Here is a 27,966-nt window from a genome sequence, read left to right on the forward strand (position 1 = left end):
AAATATTTTTTAGTTGTAGATGGACACATACCTTTATTTATTTTTATGTGGTGCTGAGAATGTAGCACAGTTGATAGAGTACTTGCCTTGAAAGCATAAGGCCTTGGGTTCAATCCCCAGCACTGGGGGAAAAAAAATAAAATGCAAAGGTAATTTAAATTAGATTAATTGTTTATATTGCATCTCAGTTAATATTATGAAGATTTAAAAGTTGGTGTGTGTATCTCTGATCTTTGTGATTCTAAAAAGAAAAATCTAAGAATTCAAAGATTCCATACTAAATAAAATATATTGCTTGGAAATCTTTTTCTGGATTGTTATGTAAATAAAGCTTTGTTTGGAGTTGAAAATATATATAATGTACAGTATTATGTCCATATTATGAATTATCTTTAGAAATTATTTAGAGTTGCAGCCTATACATATTTATTTCCTTTAGCATAAGGAGATAGAAAAGTATGAGTAGATTAAAAATTTAGTCATACTGTTTCTAATAGTTAATAACTAATAATAAATGATGCATATCTAACATATTCATTTAATAAATGCTTAGTATGCTGGCACTGTGGCTATAAGGTAGTGAATAAAGTTTCACAGTCCAAGAGCTATACATAGTACAGACTGTGTGCATCCCTAAACCAAAAAATCCCAAATCTGAAATGGATTAAAGATTCTCAACTGGTGAGATCTATGCTGATATTCCCAAATCCGATAAACTCTGAAATCTGAAACCCGTCTGAAATGATCTCAAATGTTTTGGATAAAGAGTATTCAACTAGTAGTTATAAAAAACAGGCATAATAAAATAATATAGTAATGTGCCATCCTATTTTTAATGTAGACAGTTAAACACATGCAGACACAGTCCTTGATATATGAAACTTATTTTGCAGGGTGTACTTTTGGACCTATCATCTGTTTTTATTTCATTCTTTCCTCTGTTATGTAAACTTATACTAGAAAATATGATGAGCAGAAAGAAGGCTAAAATCACAAATAATCTGATAAAAGTTTGGGCAAAAATTATATTTTCATCTTCAGAAATGATCACAATTTCTACCTAGAGGATTATTGTGAGAATCTATAGCATCTGTAATTTAAAATATCTGGTAGGCAATAGTAAGCACTCATTGTGCATTCATTTTTGACTGATAAATATAAAAAGATACTTGTGTGGGTGTTTTTACTATAGCATCATTTGTAATTGTAGAAATCTAAAAACAATCTAAAGGTACAATAATGTCTTTCTGGCCCAATGTCTTCATAGTATATCTGTTTAATATGCTATGAAAAATGGCATAGAGCTATACTTATTAAGATAGATAGCCAGCCAGGCATGGTAGCACATGCCTAATCCCAGTGACTTGGGAGGTCGAGGCAGGAGTATCATGAGTTCAAAGCCAGCCTCAGCAAAAGTGAGGTGCTAAGCAACTCAATGAGACCCTGAATCTAAATAAAATACAAAATAGAGCAGGGGATGTGGCTCAGTGGTTGAGTGCTCCTGAGTTTAATCCTCAGTACGGGGGGGGGGGGGTAAAGATAGATGACTAAAATATATGGATAATGAAAAATAGGATAAGCTTCTGTAAACATATAATCTATTGTGAAAGACGAAGTGTAGGCCATCATGAGACTATAAAAATCCCTATAAGTAGTCCCAAGGAGAGAGCTCACAACCTTTTTCAACATACCTCACTGGATACTCATGAATAGACTGGAGAAAAGGCAGGAAAGAGTCCTAAGGTGTAGGTCTTAGGGAGAGGAGCAGCAGTCACTGTGGAAAAGGTATCTAGCCTGGATTCTAATCTCCTGTAGAACAAAGCCTAAGGACCCTGGAACAGAAATCATTTCTGGGGAAGTGATCTGCTTCCTAGGGATCTCTCTATGAGGTATCTTCTACCACTGGAGGGGATCCCTTAGAAAGCTTTGTCCTTGATATCCAGGAATAAAAATATCTGTGACAGAGACTAAACCAGAGAATAAAGGATGCCCTGATATCTCTACCATTAGACTAGAAGCACCATAGATAAGTATTAAAAGTATGGAGATGAGTCAATAACATGAAGAAAGACCTTTTCTGAGGCATACACTTTGAGAAAAAGCCTAAAACTGTTGATGGAACTAGAGCATTGAAAAAGAATCAGGCAAACCAGATCCCACCATAAGCACAAGGTAATGCTAGATAAATTTTAAACCAGTACTGTGCTAAGGGTAACCATAACAAGAGTAAAACTCAACTCCTGAATAGATTGAATTGTCCCCCACACTAAAGTCCTAGCAGAAGATGCAGTGTGCCCATTCCTAGGCCTGTTATTTATCAGTATCAATACTCAATTCCCCAACCTTTGACCAAAAAAATGACAAGACAGAAGAAAACAAAACCATGAGCATATTGTCAAGACAAAGCAATCAACCAAAACAAACCTAAATATGATCCAGATGTTGGAACTCTTCAGACAGAATTTAAAATAACTGTGTTAAAGCTTCAAGTGGAAAAAATGGACATCATGTTACCAACCAGAATTTAAAATAACTGTGTTAAAGCTTCAAGTGGAAAAAATGGACATCATGTTACATCATGTTATCATCAGCAGAGTTGGAAACTAAGAATCAAATGGAAATGGTAATAATGAAAAACATAGTACCAGAGATGAAGAATGCCTTTAACAAGTTCACCAGTAGATTCCACAAAATTGAGAAAACAATCAGTGAACATGATAAATCACTACAAGTTACTAGAATGACCAACAAAAAGAAATAAGTAGAGAAAAATGAAGAAAAACAGAGTATACAAGAACTGTGGGACAATTTCAACTGATCTAATATATGAAAGTGGAATCCCAGAAGGAGAGACAGAGGTAGTGAAGCCTTGGTATAGAAAAAATATTTGAAGAATCAGTGACCAAGTATTTTTCCACAAATAATTGAATACATTAAACCATGTATTCAAGAATCTCAGAGACACTAGGTAGAATAAATACCCCTTCCCTCAAACATGTAGTGGATGTATGTGCACGTGTGTGCATGCACACACACATCAAAACACATTTAGTTTTCAGACTGCTGAAAACTGAAGATAAATTTTAAAAATTCAAGGCAGCCAGAGGGAACAGACATATTAGATACAGGAAATCAAATATAAGAATTAGAACAGTCTTTTCATCAGAACTTCTGCAAGCTGGGACACAGTGGGGTAATTTTTTAAAGTGCTGAAATAAAGGAGAAATAAAACCTTTTTAAGACAAGCAAAAACAGAGAACTCATTGTTTGCACTACTAGAAATACAAAGGAATTTCTTCACACAGAAGCAGTATAATACCAGAGAGAAACTTGGATCTACACAAAGATTTGGGAAGTACTGGAAATGGAACAAGTGAAGGTAAATATAAAATAAATTTTATTCTTATTTTTAATTACTCTAAAAGAAAATTGTCTACAAAATAGTAAGCATGTATTATAGGTTTTTAGCACATATAAAAATATTTAACAATAGCACAAAGAATGAGAGGGAGATAATGTAATACTATCATGAGGTTCTTACACAACATGTAAAGTGTTAAAAGAATACTTGAAGGTATACTATGACTTTTAAAGAGGCAAAGAAAGGAACAAAGAACAGAAGGCTAAGATAGAGAACTGACAATGTTGATTTTATTCAACCACAAAACAATAATATGAAATTAATACAATGTAAGTGATCTAAATGTAAACATGTAAATTGAAACAGATTGTCAGTTTAGTAACAAAACAAAACACTCAGATGCTGTTTCAAAAAAGTCACTATTTGTTTATTTATTTTTACAATACTAGGGATCGAACCCAGGACTTTGCATGCACTAGGCAAGTGCTGTACCACTGAGCTGCATTCATAGCCCTAGAAAGTCACTTTTTAAATAACAGGCATAGAAAGATTACAGTTAAAAGAATGGGAAAGATATGCATTACAAACATAAATTAAAAGGAAATTGGAGTGGCTACATTAACTTTAGGTGATGTAGACTTCAGAACATGGAGTTTTACCAGTAATAAAGACAGACATTACATAAGGATAAAGATGTTACCTCACTAAGAAGACATAACATTCACATAACACAGTGTGAATTTGCAGCTGAAAATCAGAACCTCTACATACATGCAGCAAATAACTGATAGAATGAAGGGAGAAATAGACAAATCCACATTTATGGTTGGAGATTTTATTACCTCTCTCATGAGCAGTGGATATAGAAAACTAGTAAGGGCATGGATGTCCTGAACAACATTGTCATGCAACTTTACCCTTTTCGATGTTTATAGAATACTCATCCAACAATAGCTGAATGTACTTTTTAAATTTTTTTTTTTTATTTTGAGTGTACTTGGGATGTTCTCAGAATAGACCACATTCTGGCTTAGGAAATAAATGTTAATAATTTTCAAAAATTTTAATTCATACAAAGTTTTTTTGTTGTTTAACTATGATGGGATTAAGTTAGAAATAAATAACTAAAATATATAAAAAGACTCCAAATATTTAGAAATTTGAATTCTTCTAAATAACTCATAGATCAAAAAGGAATTCATAAAGGAAATTGGAAAACATTTTGAATTGAATGAAATATTTAAAATATCAGAATTCCTAGGATGCAGCTAGCACACAAATTAGAAATCTATAGTAATAAATGCTTAGAGTAGAAAAGAAAAAACAGGTTAGAGAGAAAGTATATCATTACATGCTTGGAAAAGAAAACTTCAAGCCAGTGTCTTGAGTTTTTACCATACAGTAGCAAAATAAGAACAAATTAAATCCAAAGAAAGTAGAAAGAAAAAATGAAGATAAAAGTAGAAATCAATGACATTCATTGTTGTACTAGAGGTCCTAGCCAATACAATAGACAAGAAATAGAAATAAAGGACATATGGGTTAGAAAGAAGTAAAACTGTTTCTATTCACAGAATAGGACTTTTTACATGGAAAACGTTTTATTTTTAAAAATGAGAAAGGGTATTTAAAGTTCATAAAATATAAAGACTGTTTAAAAATGTTCCAGGCTGAAGGATATAAAAGAACATGGCAAGTAAATTCTCTATTTGCTTGTACATTAAACCTTGGGGTAGGGGTGGTGGGTGGACGTGTGCTATAAAGGACATGACTAGATTAAATTGATGAAATTAAAACATGAATGGGAGTTCAGATGAAAGTATTATATCAGTATAAAAACTTGGGGGTGATAATTGCACTCTAGTTACTGTTAAGAGAATTCCTTTAGTCAGAGGGAATACTGAAGTTTAGTTGGCCCTCCATATCCATGGGTTTTACATTTGTAGATTTAATCAACCCTGTATTGGAAATATTCTTTGAAATATTGAATGCATTGAACATGTAAAGATTTTTCTTGTTAGAATTCCTTTAAAAATAGGTCTAAAAACTTTAGATTTATATTGTATTAGGTATTATAGGTAATCTAGAGTGTTTTAAAATATATGGGAGGATATACACAGGTTTTGTGGATATTCTGCTACATTTTATATAAGGGATTTGAACATCCACAGATTTTGGTGATCAGGGTTCCTGGAACCAGTTTCCTATGAATATTGAGAGGACTGTACTTTGGGGTAAAGGGCCATGATGAATGCAACTTACTCTCACATGCTTCAGAGGAGAGGAAGAGAGTGTAAATATAGGTAGTAAAGCAAATGATGGTCAAAAGGCAGGTATGAGTATTTCCTGTACTGTTTTTGTTTTTGTAACTCTTTATGAAATTACTTTTAAAAAAATTTTAACCTTTTTATTAAAAAATGACAGAAGAAGAAGAAGACCTCAATGGAAATATCTTTTTTCACAAGTATGTTTGTAGTAAACAAATTAAATGATGAGAGAGGATGTCTTCACTTCCAGAACAAATGTAGGTTTGCTTCCTGTTGCAATCAGTGATTTTCCCAGCTCCATGTTCCTCTCCTGTCATGTAGCCCACTGCAGCCATCCATCTGGGCCCTCTGTATTGTTCTCATGTGAATTGACACAGGCCTATTTATGATCATGTTCCTTGTACTGTGAGTTATAAAGTCATTTTTCTCTGATTCAGGAGTCTCATGTCTTGCCAACACATATGAAAAAGTAACAGCTAATTTGCAAGTTTGAAAGGGTAAAATGAAATCCAGACCTGACAGTGTAGTCTTCTGAACATGTTGTACTTGTTCCATTTTTATTCCTTTTCTCACAATAAATCATTTGCTAGAACTACCTTTCCAATTTCACCTGTCCCATTCATATTCTTTCAGTTTATAACACTGGTTTAGTAATCTGTCTTCTCCCAGATTCTTAGAAAAAAAATTTTTTCTGCTATTCATCGTCACCTGTTTCTTCTTCCCTTTCATTAATTTCCCTCATTCTCTCTTTCCCTCTTCCTCCTATTTACATGTAATTGGATTGAATATAACAAATTTCTAATTAGACCTTGTCTGTGAGAACAGACATTTTATTATATATACTTTTATTCCAATATAAGGCCACATATAGAATCATTTATGTGTTTCTGACTGATTTCTTATGAGCAGCTGTAGGGTTCATAAACTTTTTTTAACCCCCACCAAAATGATAGATTTATTTTAGGTTAGTGTATTGTTTATGTAGATCAAAAGTACCCAGCTGGGGCTGTGACTCAGTGGTGGAGTGCCTGCCTGGCATGTGTTAGGCACTGGGTTCAATTCTCAGCACTGTATATAAATGAATAAAATAAAGGTTCATCAACAACTGAAAAAATATATATAAATAATTTTTTTAAAGTACCAACTAAGAACATAGAATTTTTAGGTTAAAAAGAGTTTTAGAAATCATTCAGAGCAAAATTCTTAGTTTTCCTAAAGAGACTACATCATGGTTAGTGAAATTTATTATCAAAGCCTTATAACTCTACTCTTCTTTATTTTATCTCACTATGATTATAGTGATTATAATTTCATCACATTGCTTTAAATCATTTTTAAATTTAATATACTGGTGTTTTTGATTAAAGGTGACATTTGTAAGATCATCTAGATTACCACTATTTAGTTTTTGTACCCATGTACATTTTGTGAAAAACCATTGGGCAAGATATGGCTTTCATAGTATAATAGTGTTTGAAAAGGTAATTCCCCACATATCTAACTTTATCAGAATTATTATTCTGTGTAGTAGAATCTGATCTCATAAGGTAGTTTTAAAAATCTTTCTCTTGGTCAGAGTCTATACACCATAGTGATTAAGATGTTGGAATCTGGAACCTGATACCCTGGGATTCATTCCCAGCCCTACCCCTTGCAGCAGTGTGAACTTGGTTGTGTCACTTAGCTTATTTGTGCACTGATTCCTCATTTGTAAAATGTGAGTTAGTTGTACCTATGTCACAGGCCATTGGGCGAATAAATGAATTGATATCTCTGTAAAGTGCTTAAAAGAGTACCTGACATAAAATAAGTAATACACATTTTAACCGATGTTATTGTATACTAAAACCTGGTTAATAGGCCATAATAATTTCCATGTAGCTTGTCAGCCTAAATAAGAGAATAGTTCATATCATCATCTTTAAAGAAGTTCATTTCACTCTTGTTTATATTTTAAAGGTTTTTTCCCCCCTTAGTTTCTACCCTCTGATTTTTTTTTTACCAATGCCTTTTGACATATAGTTTTCTTCAGCCCATTATTCTTTTTATGTTTTGTATGTGTTACATGTTTGTGTGTGCGTTATAGTTTTAAAAACAATCTGATATAATGATTCCATTTTAGTGGCTTTTAAATAACTCAGTTCCATGAATCTGTGCTGTATAGCAGATGAGGATATGCCAGTATTTCAGATGTGCATATAAGAAACTATGGCATAATACCTGACACTTGATTACATATTTCCACTTTACCCTTTTTTAAACAATATTCATATGTGATCCTTTACTATATGTTGTTACTAGAAGCACTAGATCATATGAATACAAGTATGACCATACGTTGCTTTTTAAAAAAAATGATCACCCAGTAACGTGGTCTAAGTAAAATATTCTCTTTTTTAATTATGTAGTCCTCCTCGCCATCCTCATCACAGCCTCATTCTAGCCACTGCAGAACGAAGTCCTCATCATTGTGTCACCATGCATCCCTGCCCTGGGTCAAACGTAACCATGTAGGCCCTGCAAAGGCTACCAGTCCATCTCTCCGTCTTCGTCGCTGGCGACCCTTCTTACGCCTACCATCTTTGGGTCTCCATTCTGTTGTAAGTGTAGTCAATCTTCCATCTCTTCTTCTAGTGACAAGGGCAGTCCTTTTATTTTCCCCCCTTAAAAGTCTTCAGTCTTCGAAGTGCTTTTCTCTTGGTTCACTCAACCATTAGCTTTTTCTCCCCCAGTAAGATTGCAAGCATACCTCTATGCGTTGCAGTCTAGCTTGACTTTCACCACTGCCTTGGTGAACATTCATCTTTCCGTTCCATGTCCTGCAAACATAAGGGCTCCTGCCTGTTGATGAGTACTGATCAACATTCATGATAATGTTTAAGTTCCTGTCAGTTGTTAAAGTGAATGTGTGTTTTCTTACCCTTCAGCTTTCTGGTTTCATTTAGTTGGCTTGGGTCAACAAATGCTGTGTTCCTTCTGAGTTCTTTGCCATCTATTGCTTTGTTTTATTTTTCATGTTTCTGAGTACGACATTAGTCTCTTGCCATGCTCTGGGGTCACTTTACTTACTCTATCCTTAATCTAAATCCTTCATGGTGTATGGTGTTTCATCTAAACTATTTTATTCCCTGAGGTGGCTCAGGTACTTGTTTTAATCTTGATCTGATCTTCCCTGCCTATTTAGTTTCTAAATATCTTTTCCAAGTAGGAGGTGAAGATTTTCTCCTGTTTATTAATGTAGGCTTCCCACAAATTTTATGACTTCACTTTTGTAGGCTAAAAATATTAGCAAACTACTGAAAAGTACATTTGTTCTTGTAATCTTCCGAATTATCTTAAATGTTGAGATTGATGATGGAATTCTATTAATTCTGTTAGTGGAAATAAACTGTAGAATTAAGCAACTACAGTTCTTGTCTTTGTGATGTTTTATACTTTTAAAGGCAATGACTGTGGTTTGGCAGAGCCTATCTAGAAGCGAAGTATATAAAATCATTGGTGTGTGCCATACATTTATAAGAAACTTGACATTTCTATAAACCATCATGACTTTTGAAGCTAGTCTGATTACACATTTTAATACTTAAAACAATTAAAAGTTGATGTCAAAGATTCTTTCTTCCTCCTATTTACCCTTCTAGAGCTGTACTCAAACTGCAAAGTGGAGTCTTGACACTTTTCCTTAAACATTTGCTTCCACCAGTTATCAGCAAAATCATCAAGTAGCCTTCCATTTGTGCTGAGTATCAACAAACGGTGTCTCTATTTCATTACACTCATTGGGTTAAAACACTTATTTGTCATTTTATTCATTCGTCCATTTGATATTTGTTGCTTCCTATTATGCTATATGTTGTTTGACACAGTGAGAATAAAAGGTGAACTAGATAAATAGGAAAATCATAATTTTGTAAATTCTGACTGGGGCACAATTGATTTAATTCTATGTATGAATTTCTTTTGTACTAAAATCATTCTAAATGTAAATGAATGTCATAAAATTTGGCATTTCCAGTTTTGTTTTTATGTAATGATTATCTTTGCACATATTAATTTTATTTCCTTGTAGCTTTATAAGTATTTTCATATCATAGTGGCTAAGAACATAGATTCTGGAATCACATTGCCTAGATTTTATCTTAAATTCCATCATTTGCTAGTGATGTAACCTAGAACATTTACTTAATGCTTCTCTTAGTTTTCTTGAGAGTAAGATGGATAAAATCATACTACCTACCATATTGGGTTTGTATGATGATTCATTGGTCACTAAGACATATAAAGCACTTAGAACAGTTCTTGGTATACGTTAAATGCCATTAAATTTCAACTGCATTTTTATAATGTGAAATGTATGCTTAGTGTTTAATTTCTATCTAATTGATTTGTTATATCACTTTTTAATTGTTTAACCAAGAAGAGTATTATCTTCTAAATTAGGACATTTTAAAATATGTAAGTATAGGCAAAATGATCCAACCTATAGTCTCTGTTTTATGATTTTTGTATCATTATTTGTTGATCATTTTTTGGAACAGAAGACTTGTTGGGATTTGCTTTTATTTATTCTTTGTTTTAGTGGAATAATTTTTAAGCAATTGAATAATCACAAATTTTAGACATTATTTGAAGTTGATTAAAGGAAAAGGCTCATAGTGAAGATTGAGGTTTTATAGAAGCTTTAAAAGTTTTGAGCTTTACTTTTATAATAGTTTGAAGGCTTTTCATACCCACTTTAGAGTTTTTAGTATGCACTTTTGGATAAAAGGTACAATGTCACACAATTTTGAGTCACTACTTTGGTAATTGCTTATGTTTGTGAAAATGTTTGTATTAAGATTGTAATAATATATAAGGTTTATAGCACACTTAACAGTTTACACATATTTTGCTTAAACCTTAAAATGGATAGAAACCCAAGGCTCATGGGTTTGGACACATATTTAGTTATCTGACTTCAATTATAGTACTTTTACCACCAGCATGGTTGTATTTATCGTCAAGACACGAAGAACAAAAGCTCAAAAGATTTTAAGCACTTGATAATGTTGTTGGAAAATTATCTTAAAATGAGTAAAATAAAATTTTTTTCCTAGTTAAATAAGGAATTCTTTCTAGCATTTTTCTTATAGTAATGAATTTATAATTTCTATATTACCAAGGTTTGGACTTGGAAAATGGGATTCTCCTCTAATTATTGATGAAATTAAGGTATTGAATTAAGTGATCACTAATTTTTTTATTCCCTGACCAGGAAAGTAAGGAAACTCACTATCACTGACTTTAAATATTAGAAAAAAAAAATCATGTTAAAGAAGGATAAGGTCTTGTTTCCAAGATGATAGAAAATACCAGGAGACCTTTTGTAGTCTCATTGTGAAACAACTCTTAACAAAGCTGTGTTAATGATGGAATTGGCTGCCTCAAAACTTTGTGGCAGTTCCCTAACATTGGAGGAGCAACCACAATACCTGACCACACTAGAGAGGAGTACTGTGTTGTGTTGGCACAATTGTAAAACTAGATTACAACTTTGATTTCTACCAACTGTGAAATTCTTTAGTTCTTGATGAGGTTAGGAAGAGCTAGTTTGACGTATTTGCCAATTTCTTCCATTTCTAATTTGAGGGAAATAATCTCAGAAGAATACTGAGAGATTAGGTGAGACACTGGATTGGCAAATGTTTTAGAAGCATTCTGTATATCTTAGAAAATAAAATATAATGAATAAAATAGTAGTATTTAGTCTCTGCCTTTTAATTTCTACATCAGGAAATTCCATATTACAATTAATTGACAATACATAATTGAGCATGAAAAAAGTGTATTTTTTTGAGTCAAGATACTACCTTTGTTACCTAAATCCTTTTAAGGTAATATAAGATATAATTTAATTTATGCCTTTTGAAAACTTTTGCCTCAGAAATTCTGTTCTACCTGTACTTAATAGTAATTGTATTTAATTTCAAATAATTTAGATTCGATATATAGCTAATATACATTAGTGTTAGTTGTACATATCATAGAAAGTGTCAGTTAATCATTGTATCAGTTTTGTATTATTTGAATGTCTAAGATATGTAAACATTGTTCATGCAAATTGAATTTGGGAAATTAAGAAAACCTAGGTATAGTTTAATTTTCAAATTGTTCAGTAAGAGTTTAAAAAAAGCAAGAGAAAAGTCATGGCTATAGTTCATTGTATCTTTTTTTACTTTTAATTTTATTTTTTCTTATTTTATAATTTTTTTTAAATACCTTTATTTTATTTTATTTATTAATTTTTTTTAACATGGTACTGAGGATGAAACCCAGTGCCTCACACGTGAGGCAAGTTCTCTACCACTGAGCTACGACCCCAGCCCACTTCATTGTATCTTAATTTATTCTTATCCTCTTTTCTTCTCCCCTTTTAATCTTCAGGGCTGTTTCCCTGCATCTATTCATATTTAAACTTTTCAATCTAGAATAAGAACAAGTACTTATTTTATGACTATTTATTCCACACTATTAAAAAAATGATATTATTAAATTCAAGTCATTAAGGAAACCCAGCTAGCTTTCTTGATGTCTTAAATTTTAACTTGTGTTGCTTTAGCTATTTATGAATTATTAAAACCTAAGACTTTTAACTTTTAAAAATTACACAACTTATCCATACATTCATTTCACTCAACAAATATGCATTGGGTATATACATCATACCAGACGTTGTGCTGGCAGTGGGGCTTCCACGGCAAACGAGACTTAGATCAATTGAGACTAAGAGATATGCTTTTCATAAGTGCTTTCCGTATTGATGGATGAACACATTGTCACAAACATAGACATGGTCATTCTGTCCACCATATCAAGGATTAAGCCTTGAATTATATTGGATAAATGTTCAGTCATTTGATATTATTTGTGTATGTATATATGTACTTGATTTGTTTGACTATTAATGTATATAATATGTATTTTTTCCTCCTATTCCAGGCGCCAAGTATAGATGAAAAAGTAGATCTTCATTTTATTGCATTAGTTCATGTAGATGGGCATCTCTATGAATTAGGTAAGAACTATTTTAATTTATCTTGGGGAGAAAAGTGACAAATGGGAAATTTTCTGTTTATGATAAACAGGACTGCTGATATTTACTGTGTTTACTTAAATTAATTGCCCTATAAAATTAGGTTTATATAATGGCAGTTTTCCTTTTAATATTTTTTAAGAAAAAAATAATTGTTTTGATGTTTAGGCATCTTGAAATTCAAGAAAGTTTACATATTGCCTTTGTATTTTAGCAAAGCAGAAAAATAATCATTACAGGAAATTTCTGGAAATCATTCTTATTAAAATATTGAGTTACTTGTGAATACCTGGGTAAACTGCCTTTATTTTTGAAAGAGATGTGTAATATTCATCAAGACCAGGTTTCATATTCAATAACAAGTGTCACTAGTTTTTAGACCTTTATGTTGTCCCTATGGTAGGCTCTCTTATTTTTAAAAAGACTTAACAGGGGCTTTGTTTTTTTGGTAATGGTTTCTTTGGATTTATATCAAAGCATGATTAGTTACTTGATGTTTTGTCCTGTATCTGAACTTTTTTTTTTTTTTTTTTTTAAAGTTAACTTCATTTGGCCTATTTCAGGGCCTATTCTGGGAGAGCCTTATAATTTTAACTGAGTTATTCAGATAGAAGAAACTTCTTATATACGTTTCATGATTGGTATACATGAACTTATGAGTCTTTCGCTTACTTCTCTATAGGACCTTTGGGAATTAAAAAAAACCCAAATAAAGAAACAGAAATGGGACATCCTTTTCAGTAATTCTGCATACAGCGATTTTAGTTTTCTTACCTCTCATTTGCTGTGTATATGTTACAACTTGCCACTTTTTGTTTTTCTTGTTTACCCATGTTTTTATTGGTACATTATAGTTGTAAATAGCAGTGGGGTTTGTTGTTACATATTTTTACATGCCCACAATGTAACAATACAATTTGGCCAATTTCATTTCCTAGTATTTCCCCTTTCCCTGGTTCCTTTCTTCTCCTCTACTGATCTCCCTTCAATGAAATCCATCTCCACCTTTCTTTTCCTATTTCCTTTCTAGCTGCTATATATGAGAGAAAACATACAACCCTTGACTTTCTGAGTTTGGCTTATTTTTTTTTAATGTATTTTTTAGTCGTCGTTGGACACAATACCTTTCTTTTATTTATTTTTATGTAGTGCTGAGGATTGAACCCAGTGCCTCACTCAAGTCTCTACCACTGAGCTACAACCCCAGCCTTTACATTTATTTATTTATTTTTTGGGGGGGGGTGGTACTAGGAATTGAACTCAGGGGCACTCATCCACTGAGCCACATCCAGCCCTATTTTGTATTTTATTTAGTAACAGGGTCTCACTGAGTTGCTTAGCACCTCACCATCGCTGAGACTGGCTTTGAACTCCAGATACTCTTATCTCAGCCTCCTGAGACACAGGCATGCAAAACCATGCCTGGCTGAGTTTGGCTTATTTTGCCTAATACAATGTTCTCAAGTTTCCTGCAAATGACATAATTTCATTTCATTCTTCTTTATGATTGAATAAAACTCCATTGTGTATAAATACCACATTTTCTTTATTCTTTCAACTATTGGTGAACACCTAGGTTTGTTCCATAGTTTGGCTATTGTGAATTATGCTACTATAAACCTGGGTATGCGTGTTTTGTTACAGTATGATGACTTCAATTCTTTAGGAAGTAAACCAGAGTGATAAACAGGAGGGTCATATCCTGGTTCCATTCCTAGTCTTTTTTTTTTTTTTTTCTTTTTCATACCGAAGATTGAACCCAGGGGCACTTGACCACTGATCCGTAGCCACAGCCCTTTTTAAATTTTTAAATTTTGAGACAGGGTCTTGCTAAGTCCCTTAGACCTCACCAAGTTGCTGAGGCTTTGAACTTGTGATCCTCCTGCCTCAGCTTCCTGAGCTTGGGATTACAGGGGTGCCCTACCACATCTGTTTTATTACTAATCTTCTGAGGAACTTCTATACCTATTTCCATAGTGGTTGTACTAATTAACAATCCTACCAGTAGTGTAAAAGTGTTCCTTTTTCTGTACATCCTCTCCACTGCTGTTTGTATTCTTTATGGTGGCCATTCTGATTGGAGTAAGATGAAATCTCAGGGTTGTTTTGATTTGTATTTCCCTAATTGCTAATGGTGTTGAACATTTTTCATATATTTTTTGTCCATTTATATATCTTTTTTTGAGAAGTGTCTGTTTAATTGGGTTATTTGTGGGGTTTTTTGGTGGTAAATTTTTTATTCTTTGTATATTCTGCATATTAATCCTCTGTCAGAATAGTAGCTAGCCAGATTTTCTCCGATTCTGTAGGCTCTTTCTTTACATTCTTGTTTCCTTCCAAAGATAATTTTTAAGATACATTCCTCCAAAATAAGATTTTCTTTTCCATTCATTCATGCATTCATTCATCTATTCAGAATGAACTCATACTTTACTTAAAAGGTTACAGATCATTACATTCCTTTGTGTGTGTGAGGTCATGGCAGGGTGCTGGGGATTAAACCCAGGGTCTTGTGTGTGTGAGGCAAGCACTCTACCAACTAAGCTCTATCCCCAGTCCCTACATTCCATATTTTGATGCTAAAATCATCCCAGACTTGGCCTTTGAAGGGAAACTGACTCTAGTGTCTTTTTGATATGTCATTATCATTCTTTGAGTAGTTTCTTTTAGTTAAACAAGATGCTCCAGGCTCATCTTTTATTCTTTGTTCCACTTGTCCTATATTTAGCCTCTTTTCTAAAGAGCCCTTGTTCCTTTTAATGGAAAATGGTGTTTAGAACCAAGATTGGGGAATTAGCTGTGCTCATTTCTACTAAGGTATCAATACTTCCAAGCCCTCCTGGAGAATAGAGCTAGAAAACATTTTTATGTATTGTATATAAACATAAACACATGCATATGTGGATATGGGTATACATGCACACAATTACATGTTTTTGTGCCTCTGTATATTAACAATCATTCATTTATATCAATATTTCTCATTCTTTGCTGGACTTGTAGTTCAGTAGTGGTAGAGCACTTGCCTAGCATGCATTAGGCCTAGGGTTTGATTTTCTCAGCATCACAAAATAAACAACAAAAACCACCAAAACACTTCTAATCTAATGCCATAGAGTTATCCTTGTGTTCTTCTCCACATTTGTGATTTTCTTTTTTGTAGATGAGAAATCTCACCCCCATGTCCCTTTGTGTATTTTCTGTTTTATTCATTCCTCCTGTATATAAACAACCTCTTGGCCACACCAGTCTCAAGCTTGATTCCAATCCCACTGCTCACCACCTCCCTCTGCCTTACTGATCCTGGCCTGGCTCAGAGAAAGCAAGAGTTCTCTAGAGTGTGCCTTCTGGTCATTTGCAAATTCTAGCTGCCTCAGCCTCCTTAAATTCCATTCTCTTTCTCCTCAACTCATTGAAAAGGTTGTGCTATGCTTGTGTTTTCCTTTTCTGCACTGGTGTTCAATAAATGTTGCCTAGAAGAAAGCTAGTGTTATTGTAGGGTGTACCTGAAGTTCTGGGCAACCTGTTCCCCATTGTCTAAAAATAAGTTTCATATATTTTGTCTGGGCTTTTAGTTTTTTCCAGTGGGAGGCCTGTCTAGCACCAATAATTCCATCATGGCTGAATGTAGAAGTTGCCTAAGTGTTATTTCGTGAAATCCCCAAGAGGAAGATAAGGGTTTAGCTTTCTTTTATCACCCTCTTTATTTGCCTACCTTTCTCAATCACAAAATGCATACTTTTCCTTTTTGCTTTCTCCCAGGATAGTTAAGAGTTGTTGTTTATCTTATTCTCACCACAAAAACAGTATTCTCAACTGAACCACAACACACTTTTCTTCTTTGCTTTTTCTTTCTCTAGTTAATATTGTTCTTATTTTGCCTTTTGTGGTGTGTGTGTGTGTGTGTGGTACTCTACTATTGAACAACATCCCTCACCCCTTTTCTATTTTATTTGGAGACAGGGTCTCACTAAATTCACCAGACTGGCTTTGAACTTGGGTTCCTCCTGCTTTAGCCTTCCAAGTTGCTGGGATTATTGGTGCCACTGTTCCTGGCTTTTTAATTTTTTAAAATTAATCAATTAGTTTATTAATTAATTAATTTAAATGTATTTAACACTGAGTTTCTCCTGGGCTCTATTTCATTGGTCTAAGTCTCTCAGTACTTAGAATTGGAACATTTGGCTTTCTGTTAACTTTGCCTTCTTGGAGATACCTCTCTCAATTCTCTCTTTTCTGTTCCAGGTCTTGTGTACATTATTATCATGGAATTTCTCTTTATTGATGATATATCTTGCTGGATTTCAGTATTTTGGGCATCAGGGGATGTTTTAAATCTAGAAACTCTTCTGTTTCAAAGTGGAAATTTTTCATTTTTCCATTGGATTTCTCTTTTATTCTAGCTTTCTGGAACTCCTTTTCTTTCATGTATATCATCACTGTCTCCTGTTCTGGTCTCTGGAACTTTTCTTTTTCTTTTTTTTTTTTTAATATTGTTTTAGTTGTCAATGGACCTTTATCATATTTATTTATCTATTTATCTATCTATCTATTTATTTATTTATTTATATGTGGTGCTGAGAATTTAACCCCGTTCCTCATATATGCTGAACAAGCACCCTACCTACCACTGAGCCACAAAACCAGCCCTTTCTGGAACTTTTCTTCAAATCTATTTCAGGTTTCTAAACCCCACTATCATATTTCTAATTTTAAAGAACTCTGTAGTTTTCTGATTTTTAAAAAAACTTAAATGAATTAATTCGTCTATTTTTGGTGCTGGGGATCTAACAAAGGGCCTCATGCATGCTAGGCAAACACTCTACTACTGGGCTATACTTTGAACCCACTGTTCTCTGAATTTGTGGTACTGTAGATTGAACCCAGGGGCCCTTTACTACTGAGCTACATCCCCAGTCCATTTTATGTTTTATTTTGAGACAGGATCTCAATAAATTACTGAAAGTCGTGCAGAGTTGCTGAGGCTTGCCTCAAATTTTGAATCTTCGTGCCTCAGCCTCCAGGGTTCCTGGGACTACAGGTATATGCCACCACACCTAGCTATTCTCTGAATTTTTATGTTTTAAAATATAGCATTCTGTTCTTTCATTTATGCAATATTTTTCAAAGTTTTTATTTTTATTTATTTATTTTTTGGTTCCAAGGATTGAACTCAGGGGCACTTGACCACTTAGCCACATCCCCAGCCCTATTTTGTATTTTATTTAGAGAAGGGTCTCACTGAGTTGCTTAGCACCTCACTTTTACTGAGGGCTGACTTTGAACTCCCGGTCCTCCTGCCTCAGCCTCGCAAGCCGCTGGGATTACAGGCATGTGCTGCTGTGACTGGCTCAAAGTTTTTATTTTTGTATAGTGTTGTAAGCTCCATCATCGATGGCTGTCCTTGGATATCTGGTGATATTTTATACTTGACTTTCTGCACTTTCTTATTTGTCTTATGATGTTTGTAAGATCTTTTGTACAATTCTGCTACCTGCAGCTATCTCTGGGGTCTTTGATCAAACTATCCAAAAGACAAGATCTGAATGAATTAGTTAGCTACTGCTAATGAACGAGGCTACTATCTTCTTTTCTATCCAGTCTTTAACTGGAACAACCCAATTGGACCAGAGTTGCAGGGTCTTGATTACGGGACCCATGCACAAGATGTATAGCTTTTCCTGGTCTTAAAAGGGGTCTGTTGATTGCCTGTACATCTTCTTCTGTGAAGTTTGTTCATTTCCTTAGCCCATTTGTTGATTGGATTATTTGTATTCTTGGTGTAGAGTTTTTTGAGTTCTTTATATATTCTGGAAATTAGCACTCTATAGTGTGAGTGGCAAAGATTTTCTCCCACTCTGTAGGCTCTTTCTTCACATTACTGATAGTTTCCTTTGCTGAGAGAAAGCTTTTTAGTTTGAATCTATCCCAGTTGTCGATTCTTGCTTTTATTCAACATCTCTAGTAATAAGAGAAATGCAAATCAAAACTACCCTAAGATTCCATCTCACCCCAATTAGAATGGCTATTATTAAGAACACAAGCAACAATAGGTGTTGGAGAGAATGTGGGGAAAAAGGTACACTCATACATTGCTGGTGGGATTGCAAATTAGTGCAACCACTCTGGAAAGCAGTATGGAGATTCCTCAGAAAGCTTGGAATGGAACCACCATTTGACCCAGCTATCTCACTCCTTGGCCTATACCCAAAGGACTTAAAATCAGCATACTACAGAGATACAGCCACATCAATGTTCATTGCTGCTCAATTCACCATAGCCAGATTGCGGAACCAACCTAGATGCCCTTCAATTGATGAATGGATAAAGAAACTGTGGCATATATATATATATATATACAATGGAATATTACTCAGCCATAAAGAATGATAAAATTATGGCATTTGCAGGCAAATGGATGAAATTGGAGAATATCATGCTGAGATAAGCCAATCTCAAAAAACCAAAGGACGAATGATCTCGCTGATAAGTGGATGATGACATATAATGGGGGGTGGGAGGGGTTAGCATTAGGGTTAGGGTTAGGTTTAGGGTTAGGGTTAGGGAGTGGGGCAAGAATGGAGGAAGGAAGGACTGTATAGAGGGAAAAGAGGAGTGGGTGGGGTGGGGAGGAAGGGAGAAAAAATGGCAGAATGAGTCAAACAACATTGCCCTGTGTAAATTTTATGATTACACGAATGGTATGCCTTTACTCCATGTACAGAGAATCAAAATGTATCCCATATTTTTACAATAAAAAAAAAGGGGGTCTGTAGCTGTGATGGTCTCTAATCACATGTGTTCTTCTCTAGGATAGGCATTTGCTTAAAGTACACCCAGAGTTGTTGGGAAATGTCAATTTCATGGTCTAATGGTTGAAACAATGGCAGTTTTTAAGTTTTACTGTTTTGGCCACATATTTTCTAAAGGACTAGGTAGTAAATGTTTTAGGTTTTGTTTATTGTTTTATCATTTCTCCTCCTCTTCCTTCTCCTCCTCTTCCACCTTCTCCTCCCCTTATTATTTATTTATTTATTTATTTTTTTGGGTGCTGGGGATCGAACCCAGGGCCTTGTGCTTACAAGGCAAGCACTCTACCGACTGAGCTATCTCCCCAGCCGTCCTCCCCTTATTTTTCTTCCTATTCAACACATAAAAACCATTCTTATCTTTTTTAAAAAAATTATATGGTGCTGAGGATTTTTTAAAAATATAAGTGGTGCTGAGGATTGAACCTAGTACCTCACACATGCTAGGTGAGTACTCATGCACCGAGCCACAACCGCAGCTCCCCATTCTTACCCTAAGTTAGGTATAAAAATAGGCTAAGGGACTGGATTTGGCCCACTGGCTATTGTTAGCAGAACCTTAGAACTAGAATAATAATAAAAATCATAATTAATCTTTGCTCTGAATTGTTATTTTAACAAAGTAGTATATACTTTGATTTTGTTTATATTTGACATTTCAAGATCAATTGTTTAAATAATCTTGTCTATAATAATGTTTGAAATTAATTCTACATCAAACAACAGCTGCATATGAAAGAAAATCACTCACTAGAGTCTAATGAAAGAAGAAACGAGTGATGGGAAAAATAAATAATTAAAATATATAAATAAACAATTTGGTTAAGAAAGGAAAACCAGCTGGGCACAGTGCTCACACCTATAATTCCAGCAATTTGGGAGACTAAGGTGGGAGAATTGCAAGTTTGAGGCTATCCTGAGCAACTTAATGAGGATGTAGGGAACTTTGGGAGACTCTTTCTCAAAAAATAAATAGGTAGGTAGGTAGGTAGGTAGGTAGATAGATAGATAGGCCTGGGGATGTAGCTCAGTGATAAAATAACCCTGTGTTCAGTCCTCAGTATCAAAAAGAAAATTAAAAAAGTATGGGAAACCTACAGCCTACATTGTTTATCATACTTTTGCTTTTATGTAAAATTAAAAGAGAAAACAATATAAAATGGGGCAGCACATAATGAATATAATAGTCTTATGACTTTAGAATAAATGGGCTACTGAGGAATAAACTTGCCAGAAAAGGATATTTTAAGGAATTATTCTATGATGTATTACTATGACATGTACAGTGCAGTTTAGAAAGAGAACATGTTTGTAGAAATATGGATAACTAAGTATTCATGCATAATATTTGATTATAGGAAAATACTTCCTTTTGGTTTTTATAGACTTTAAGAATTGAGAGTTGGGGTTGTGGCTCAGTGGTGGAGCACTGGTCTAGCACATGTGAGGCACTGGGTTCAATCCTCAGCACCATGTAAAAATAAATAAAATAATATGTGAGGCACTGGGTTTGATCCTCAGCACCATGTAAAAATAAATAAAATAAAGATATTGCATTCAACTACAACTAAAAAAAGAGAAGAATTAAGTCCCAGGCACTGTAATTTAAGGACATAATTCTTTAGCATTTGGAATCTAAACTATCTTAGTCCAAAAATGTGGAGCACATATTCAGATGATATGTTATTAAAATCAATGTCACTTTACATGGAGATTTATTTCTGTTCATTTCACCGTTTTTCTTTAATAGAATATCTGCTGATCCAAGTCTATCACTACATATGCATGTTGATTCAGATATTTAAAAAATACATATATTTTTTAATTGTAGGTGGACACAATACCTTTATTTAATTTATTTGTATGTGGTGCCAAGACTTGAACCCAGTGCCTCACATGTGCTAGGCAAGTGCTCTACTACTGAGCTATAACCCCAGCCCTGATTCAGAAATTTTTGTTGTTTAGAAACCATGGTACTATAAGAAGGGACTGTGTTTTAGGATTGAACTTGATTGAGTAACACTAAAATAAGACATCTAAGATTATGGATTTGGATATAAAGTAGTGTCATTTAACTTTGGGTTAATATGAATTTTTATAATTCTGGACTTTTTAATTTTTTTATAACATCTAAAAAGTACTAGCTTAATTCAAGATGATTGTCAATTTGGTTCCTAATTTGGTGGTCAGTAAAATAATCGTAGGTTGTTTGAATTGTTGCTTTATATTACTGCTTTTGTGATACACAACTAGTGATAATACATAAGTTTTGACAGTACAACTCCCTTTCATCAAGAGAAACATGACAGTCTTATTTAAGATTTTCTGATTTAGCTTTTAAAGCAAAAATACATATTTTTTCTATTTGTAGGGATGAAAATTGAGTCCATAACTTCAAAAAAATTACTAATTTTATATATTTTCAGGACATTAAAACCAATATTCATTTATAATAAATTCTATTCATGAAAATAATTTAGGCTTTTAAACCTGGAAACAAGGTGCTAATATTCTGTTGGGCATGGTGGCACATACTTATAATCCCAATCACTCAGGAAACTAAGGCAGGAGGATCAAAAGTTTGAGTCCAGTCTTAGCAACTTGGTGAGCCCCTGTCTCAAAATAAAGTTTTGAAAAAGGATTCAGGGGACTGGGATTGTGGCTCAGTGGTAGAGCGCTTGCTTTGCATGTCTGAGGCACTGGGTTCAATTCTCAGCACCACATATAAATAAATGAATAAAATAAAAGTCCATCAGCAACTAAAAAATATTCTTAAAAAAAAAAAAAAAAAGAATTGGGAATTTAGCTCATTGGTAGAGCACTTGCATAGCATGTGTGAAGTGTGAAACCCTGGGTTCCATACCCAGTACTGCAGAATGAATAAATGAGTGAGTGAGTGTTCTATTAACCTTTAATATTACAAAATATTGATAGGTTATACATTTAAAATATTTGTTTTAGGATGTATTATTTAAAATAACTTTCTTCGCCTCAGCTCAGGAATAGGAAAGTGTGAAGTAAAGTCCATTATTTTGTAAAAACAGCTAAGCATTCTACTTTTTGTCTGTTTTCCACAGATGGACGGAAACCATTTCCAATTAACCATGGGAAAACTAGTGATGAAACTTTATTAGAGGTAATGATAAAACGTGTTGGCCCATTTTGAATGCTAATGATATTCCTATCATCTTTAAGACATCTCTGAAGATTATTTGTATATTTTCTCTGAATTTGGATGCTTTTTGTCCTTGCTCTTTTCAGAAAATCTAAAAAACAAAACTTGAATTAGTATTTAAAATCTACAACAAATAAAGAGGTTGCTAGGGTTTTTTGTGTGAACAAGTGGTAAATTTGAAAAAGACAAGAGTAGTATTAAAAGAGTCACTCACTATATCCTCTAATTAATTGAGTCCAAGATACCATGAGTTGTATCATGATCCAAATTTTAGAGATTTGAAAATCTCTAAGTTGTGTGACTTAGAATCAATGAAATATGTAATTTTCAGGTTAAAAGTTAAAAAACTATATATTTTAAGAAAGAGTGCTTACTATATCTTATACTTTTATACTAAGCAAGTTGGGCGACCAACTGTTTCTTCTTTTGGTGTTTTGTATTTTTCATTTAGAAAAAGAAGTCTGCAGTATAAAATTAGTATGAACTAGAAAAATATGAAATTCTTATTTAGCATTCATAAGTAATACATATGTTTATAAACTGAAAAGTTATACTTTTTTTCCCCATAGGATGCCATAGAAGTTTGCAAGAAGTTTATGGAGCGTGACCCTGATGAATTAAGATTTAATGCAATTGCTCTTTCTGCAGCATAGCTTATTGATGATGGAAATACCAAATACTGTATTACTTGCAACAAAAGTTGAACTTCCGCTGCCATACACTAACTCAGAAATTTTGATATTTTCATTAACTTGACTGATTAAACTTTATGTGAATTAAAATTTGATTTAACCTGTGTTTTATTTTTGCCACAAGTTAAAACAGCAGTTCTTTCTGCCCTTTCTGTCTTCTGAAGGACTTATCTTGTTTGATTATTAGCAATAGCTTTTTTGTCCTTTTTAGATCCCATGAAAGATTATTTATGGGGAAACCAGGCACAATTTCCATCTGCATAGTATGAATATATATCATAAATATTCATATATTTATGTAGAAAACATTTGTTGAAGATCTGTAATGAGATGGACAGTGGTCTAGATGCAGGAGTTGGAGCAGTGAACACTCTTAGTAAGTTCTATTAGTCATGGAGTTTATGCTCTTCTGAGAAGAGAGACTGACAAACACATAAAGAACATTTATACCAATGATAGATGCTGCTGCATGGAGAATTTAAGTAGGCTTTTTTTTTTTTTTTAAAGTGAGTAGATTCTTTAGATTTTATTATCAGGGAAGGCTCCTGTGAAGATGTGATTCTGAACTTGGAGAACTGAATGGCAAAAAGTAGCCAGTCATAATAAGTGATGGGTAGAATAGAGAGAATAATTAATGCAGTCTCTGAGGTAGGAAAATCTTGCTGTATTGTAGAACTGGGAGGAAGTTTCATATGACCAGGGCATAGAAAGAAATCAGGAAAGCAGCAAGACATGAAGTTAGAAAGAGGAGGAAAAGGTGTTTGAATTTATTGCACATGTGACAGTGAGCCATTGGAGGGTTTTAAGCAGGAGAGTGACCTGATTTGACTTAAAATTTTAAAAGATCACTCTGACAACTCTGAATAAAATACGGGGATAGAAGGACACAAGAATAGAGATAGAGATGTTGATATTTGGGTCTTAAAAGCAACAGTCATCTAGATGGAGATATGAGAGTGAATTTGGGGAGTGAGTGTGCTTTGAAGAAAGAAAGAACAGTTGGTCTTCAAGGAAAGGTATTTGAGGAGTTGGGCCAAAACATAAGACTGGTATGATGACAGGTTTTGTATCTTTTGAGGGGTAGTATCCACTACTTGGGTGTTCATTTATCAAAAGTAATTGAATTCTACAGTTTAAAACTGTACTGTGCCATTTGTATATTTTAGCTCAAAAACAGCAACCAGAAAGTAGAGCAGGGTTATAACAAATGTAGTAGGAGGAAAGTCAGATTTTGTCCAGATGAAATTCTGGACGAGTATTGAGTGTAGAGGTTTATGCGTAATTCACAGAGTAAAAGTGAATTCTTGAGGCAATAATATGTGAGCAGTGGTGTTTAGGAACAGTAAAGTGGCAATAACTTATAGAATGAAGTAGACCTTTGTTACTCGAAATGTGGGGCTGGGGAGATAGCTCAGCTGATAGAGTGCTTGCCTCAAAAAAAAATACAAAACAAAACAAAATGTGGTTCCATCACTATTACCTGGGAACTTGTTAAAAATGAAGAATTTCAGACCCTAACCCAAAGACTGAATTTTTAACAAGATCCCTAAGTGATTTATATGCATGCTAAGTTTAGGAAGCACTAGATAAGAAAAAAATAGACATAATAAGGAAGGTTACTTTGGAAGATAATTTGCACTTAGCACCATTCTAGGTGAAGAGAGTCTGGGTGAAGTGATGGCAGAGGAATGAAGAAATAATCTGATGCGCTAAGGATGTAACCCAGTGGTAGAGTGTTTACCTAGCATACATGAAGCCCTGGATTTGATCCCCAGCATCCCAACCCCTCCCCCCACACACACAAATCAGAAACAAATTTGATAAACTATATGTGCATCATGCTTTTATCAAGCCTGTAATAATAACTAAGTGTCTTCTTTTTTTTTTTTCATACTGGGAATTGAACTCAGGGGCACTTAACCACAGAGCCACATCCCCAGCCCTATTTTGTGTTTTTTATTTAGAGACAGGGTCTCGCTGAGTTGCATAGCACCTCGCTTTTGCTGAGGCTGACTTTGAACTTGCTTCTCCTGCCTCAGCCTCCTCAGCTGCTGGGATTATAGGCATGAACCACTGTGCCCAGCAAGTGTCCCTCTTTTTTTAATATTGTTTGCATTTTGTATACATACATATGTTGTATATTAAATATATCAGCAGTTTTCTGCCTGTTGTCTTGCTGGATTTTCCTACTACATAAATTTTTTAATAGATCCTAAAGCAATGGCACATCACCCAGAATTTACATGACTTCTCAAAGTTTACTATGAGAAACATTAACTTCGCAAACTATTAATGTGCCAGAAGGATTTTGAAGTCAAATATTAAACAACTTTTTTTAAAGTTACAGAAATACTGGGCATGGGGAGGGCAATTGTTGAATGCCTCAGCTTTTAAAAAATAAACATTTTCTACACATTTTGTGCATTCTTTGGTACAAAAGTGAATTTTGTCCTGTGAAAAGACAAACTTCTGGCGGTGTCATACGCCTGTAAACCCAGGAAACTGAGGCAGAAAGATCACAAGTTCCAGGCTAGGCTGGGCAATTTAGCAACACCCTGTCTCAAAATTAGATAAATTTTATAAAGGGCCCAATGGTAAAACTCTTGCCTAGCAATTTCAAGGCCCTAGTACCACCGTAAAAAAAAAAAAAAAAAAAAAAAATAATAATAATAATAATAATTATAATTGATTTTTAACTTTTACTGGAGAATCATGAATTGGGGCAGCCTCCATGCCATAAAACAGAATGAGCTCCAGCTGGGCAATAAATAGCAGAAGAGTGGATTTTTGTAAGGGGAACAAAGAAACAACAATGGAAAACAACTGTTGTCAACATCATGTAACTTCAGGGTTGTATTGTGATTTTTTGGTTTTTTTGGTTTTTTGTTTTTTGTTTTTTACCATGGTTGAACCCAAGCCAGGTTATTTTTCTTTAAGGGCTAAACAGAGGGACCTTCCTTATTGCAATCTCACAAGTAAACTGAAATCTTGTTTTCCAGAAAAACTGATCTGTTTTGGGATCTCTCTCCTTCCTTAACATTTCAGTTTGATTATGAGGTATTTAACTTAAGTGACTCCATTTTGATTTGGTCTGTTGATGCCTCGTGCAGGAACTCAATCCAAACAACTGGCCTCCCACAATTTTGTTTAACAGTCCCTTGTGGAGCACGCAACTTGAAAATTCCTCTTGCATGTCCCTTTTTAGGTTCATGTCTAGCACTTTTTTCATTCCTTAGCTCTACTCCCTGCAATACTTGGTTTAGTCATTTTTTAAAACTTGGCACTTACAGAAGAGATTAATAGTTGACTTGGTATGGAAACTTGTAGAGATACTAAGGCTGATGAAGTTGTGCGTCATTTCTGTATAGCGCTGTTAATTACCATGGTAGATTTGGGGGGAAAGGAAGTATAATAGGAACTGAAACTGAATGTTTTTGCTTGGTAGACTTTTGAAAATTGACTAAATATCATCTTTCATCAGGCATAATGGTTTGACTTTGCTGAAACACAGCTTTTATAATCTCCATAATTAACCTTTAATATCTTCCATATTGACTTGAAACTAAAATGGAAGTTCTGGGCTGGGGTTATGCACTTGCCTAGAATGTGTGAGGCACTAGGTTCGATCCTTAGCACCACATAAAAATAAATAAAGGTAAAACAATTAAAAAAATAAAATGCAAGTTCTCTGTATTTTGTGGTGAATTAAACTTTCTAATACCGTAAGTGAAAACTTTAATTCCTTATAAAATATTTAAATAAATTTGAATTTATTTTCATTCCAGCTTGGATTTGTGTACAGTGCTTATTAGGTAAGTTTTATCACTGGGATATGTATAACATACAACTTGATTGTTTAATGAAAATCATATAATTTAAAATATACTTTTAGCCATTGGTTTGTCAAACTACTGTATCTTTCAAAAGAAGCATCCATAGGCTTAAGATTTCTCTGTTGAGCCACTTATGGTGGCACACACCTGTAATCCCAGTGTCTCAGGAGGCTGAGGGAGGAAGATCAAAAAGTTTAATGCCAGAGACCAGCCTCAGTAACTTAGCAAGGCCCTAAGCAACTTAGTGAGACCCCGTCTCAAAAGAACTGGGGATGTGACTTAGTGGTTAAGCACCTCTGAGTTCAATCTCCAATACCAAAAAAAAAAAAAAATCCTCTGGTGAATAATAAAAAATTATTTAAAAAAATTTTTTTAAATTTCTATATTTGGTACTTGTAAGAATTAGAGGTATATTTCCATCACAAAAAAACTTTATAAAAATTTAAGTCTTTTAGGTACATCTTCCATTTATATTCATTCACATATATGTGTATTCATATACATGTACATGTACATACACAGCCAACTGTCCATTTCTGTGAACTTTACAAAGTGTGGGTTGAAAATATTTTTAAAAAATTGCATACATATAAAGACTTTTTTCTTGTCATTTCTCCCTAAAATATAGTATAACAACTATTTATATAGTATATACACATTATATTAGATGTTATATCTGGAGATGACTTGTGTGCATAGATCATATGCAAATACCATGCTATGTTGTATAAGGACTTGAATATCCTGATTTTGGTGT

At 33.9% G+C, this 27,966-nt stretch overlaps 1 protein-coding gene across 3 annotated transcripts in view; it reads left to right on the forward strand.

Moving 5' to 3' along the window:
* Window positions 1–23,488, forward strand: part of Uchl3 (ubiquitin C-terminal hydrolase L3) — a 52,443-nt gene extending 28,955 nt beyond the window's left edge. Inside the window, exons 7-10 of one of the 3 annotated variants that reach the window (XM_047553742.1) lie at window positions 8,037–8,228; window positions 12,607–12,682; window positions 22,587–22,645; window positions 23,254–23,487. In XM_047553742.1, the coding sequence (XP_047409698.1) occupies window positions 8,037–8,228; window positions 12,607–12,682; window positions 22,587–22,645; window positions 23,254–23,337 (411 nt within the window). In that variant the 3' untranslated portion in view covers window positions 23,338–23,487. Of the gene's footprint in view, window positions 1–8,036; window positions 8,229–12,606; window positions 12,683–22,586; window positions 22,646–23,253 lie in introns of all 3 variants that reach the window. The other 2 variants (XM_047553744.1, XM_047553743.1) reach the window with 2 other exon arrangements.
* The last annotated feature ends 4,478 nt before the right edge of the window (window positions 23,489–27,966 follow it).

This window comes from Sciurus carolinensis, chromosome 5 (assembly GCF_902686445.1).
Source record: "Sciurus carolinensis chromosome 5, mSciCar1.2, whole genome shotgun sequence".
Taxonomy (NCBI): domain Eukaryota; kingdom Metazoa; phylum Chordata; class Mammalia; order Rodentia; family Sciuridae; genus Sciurus; species Sciurus carolinensis.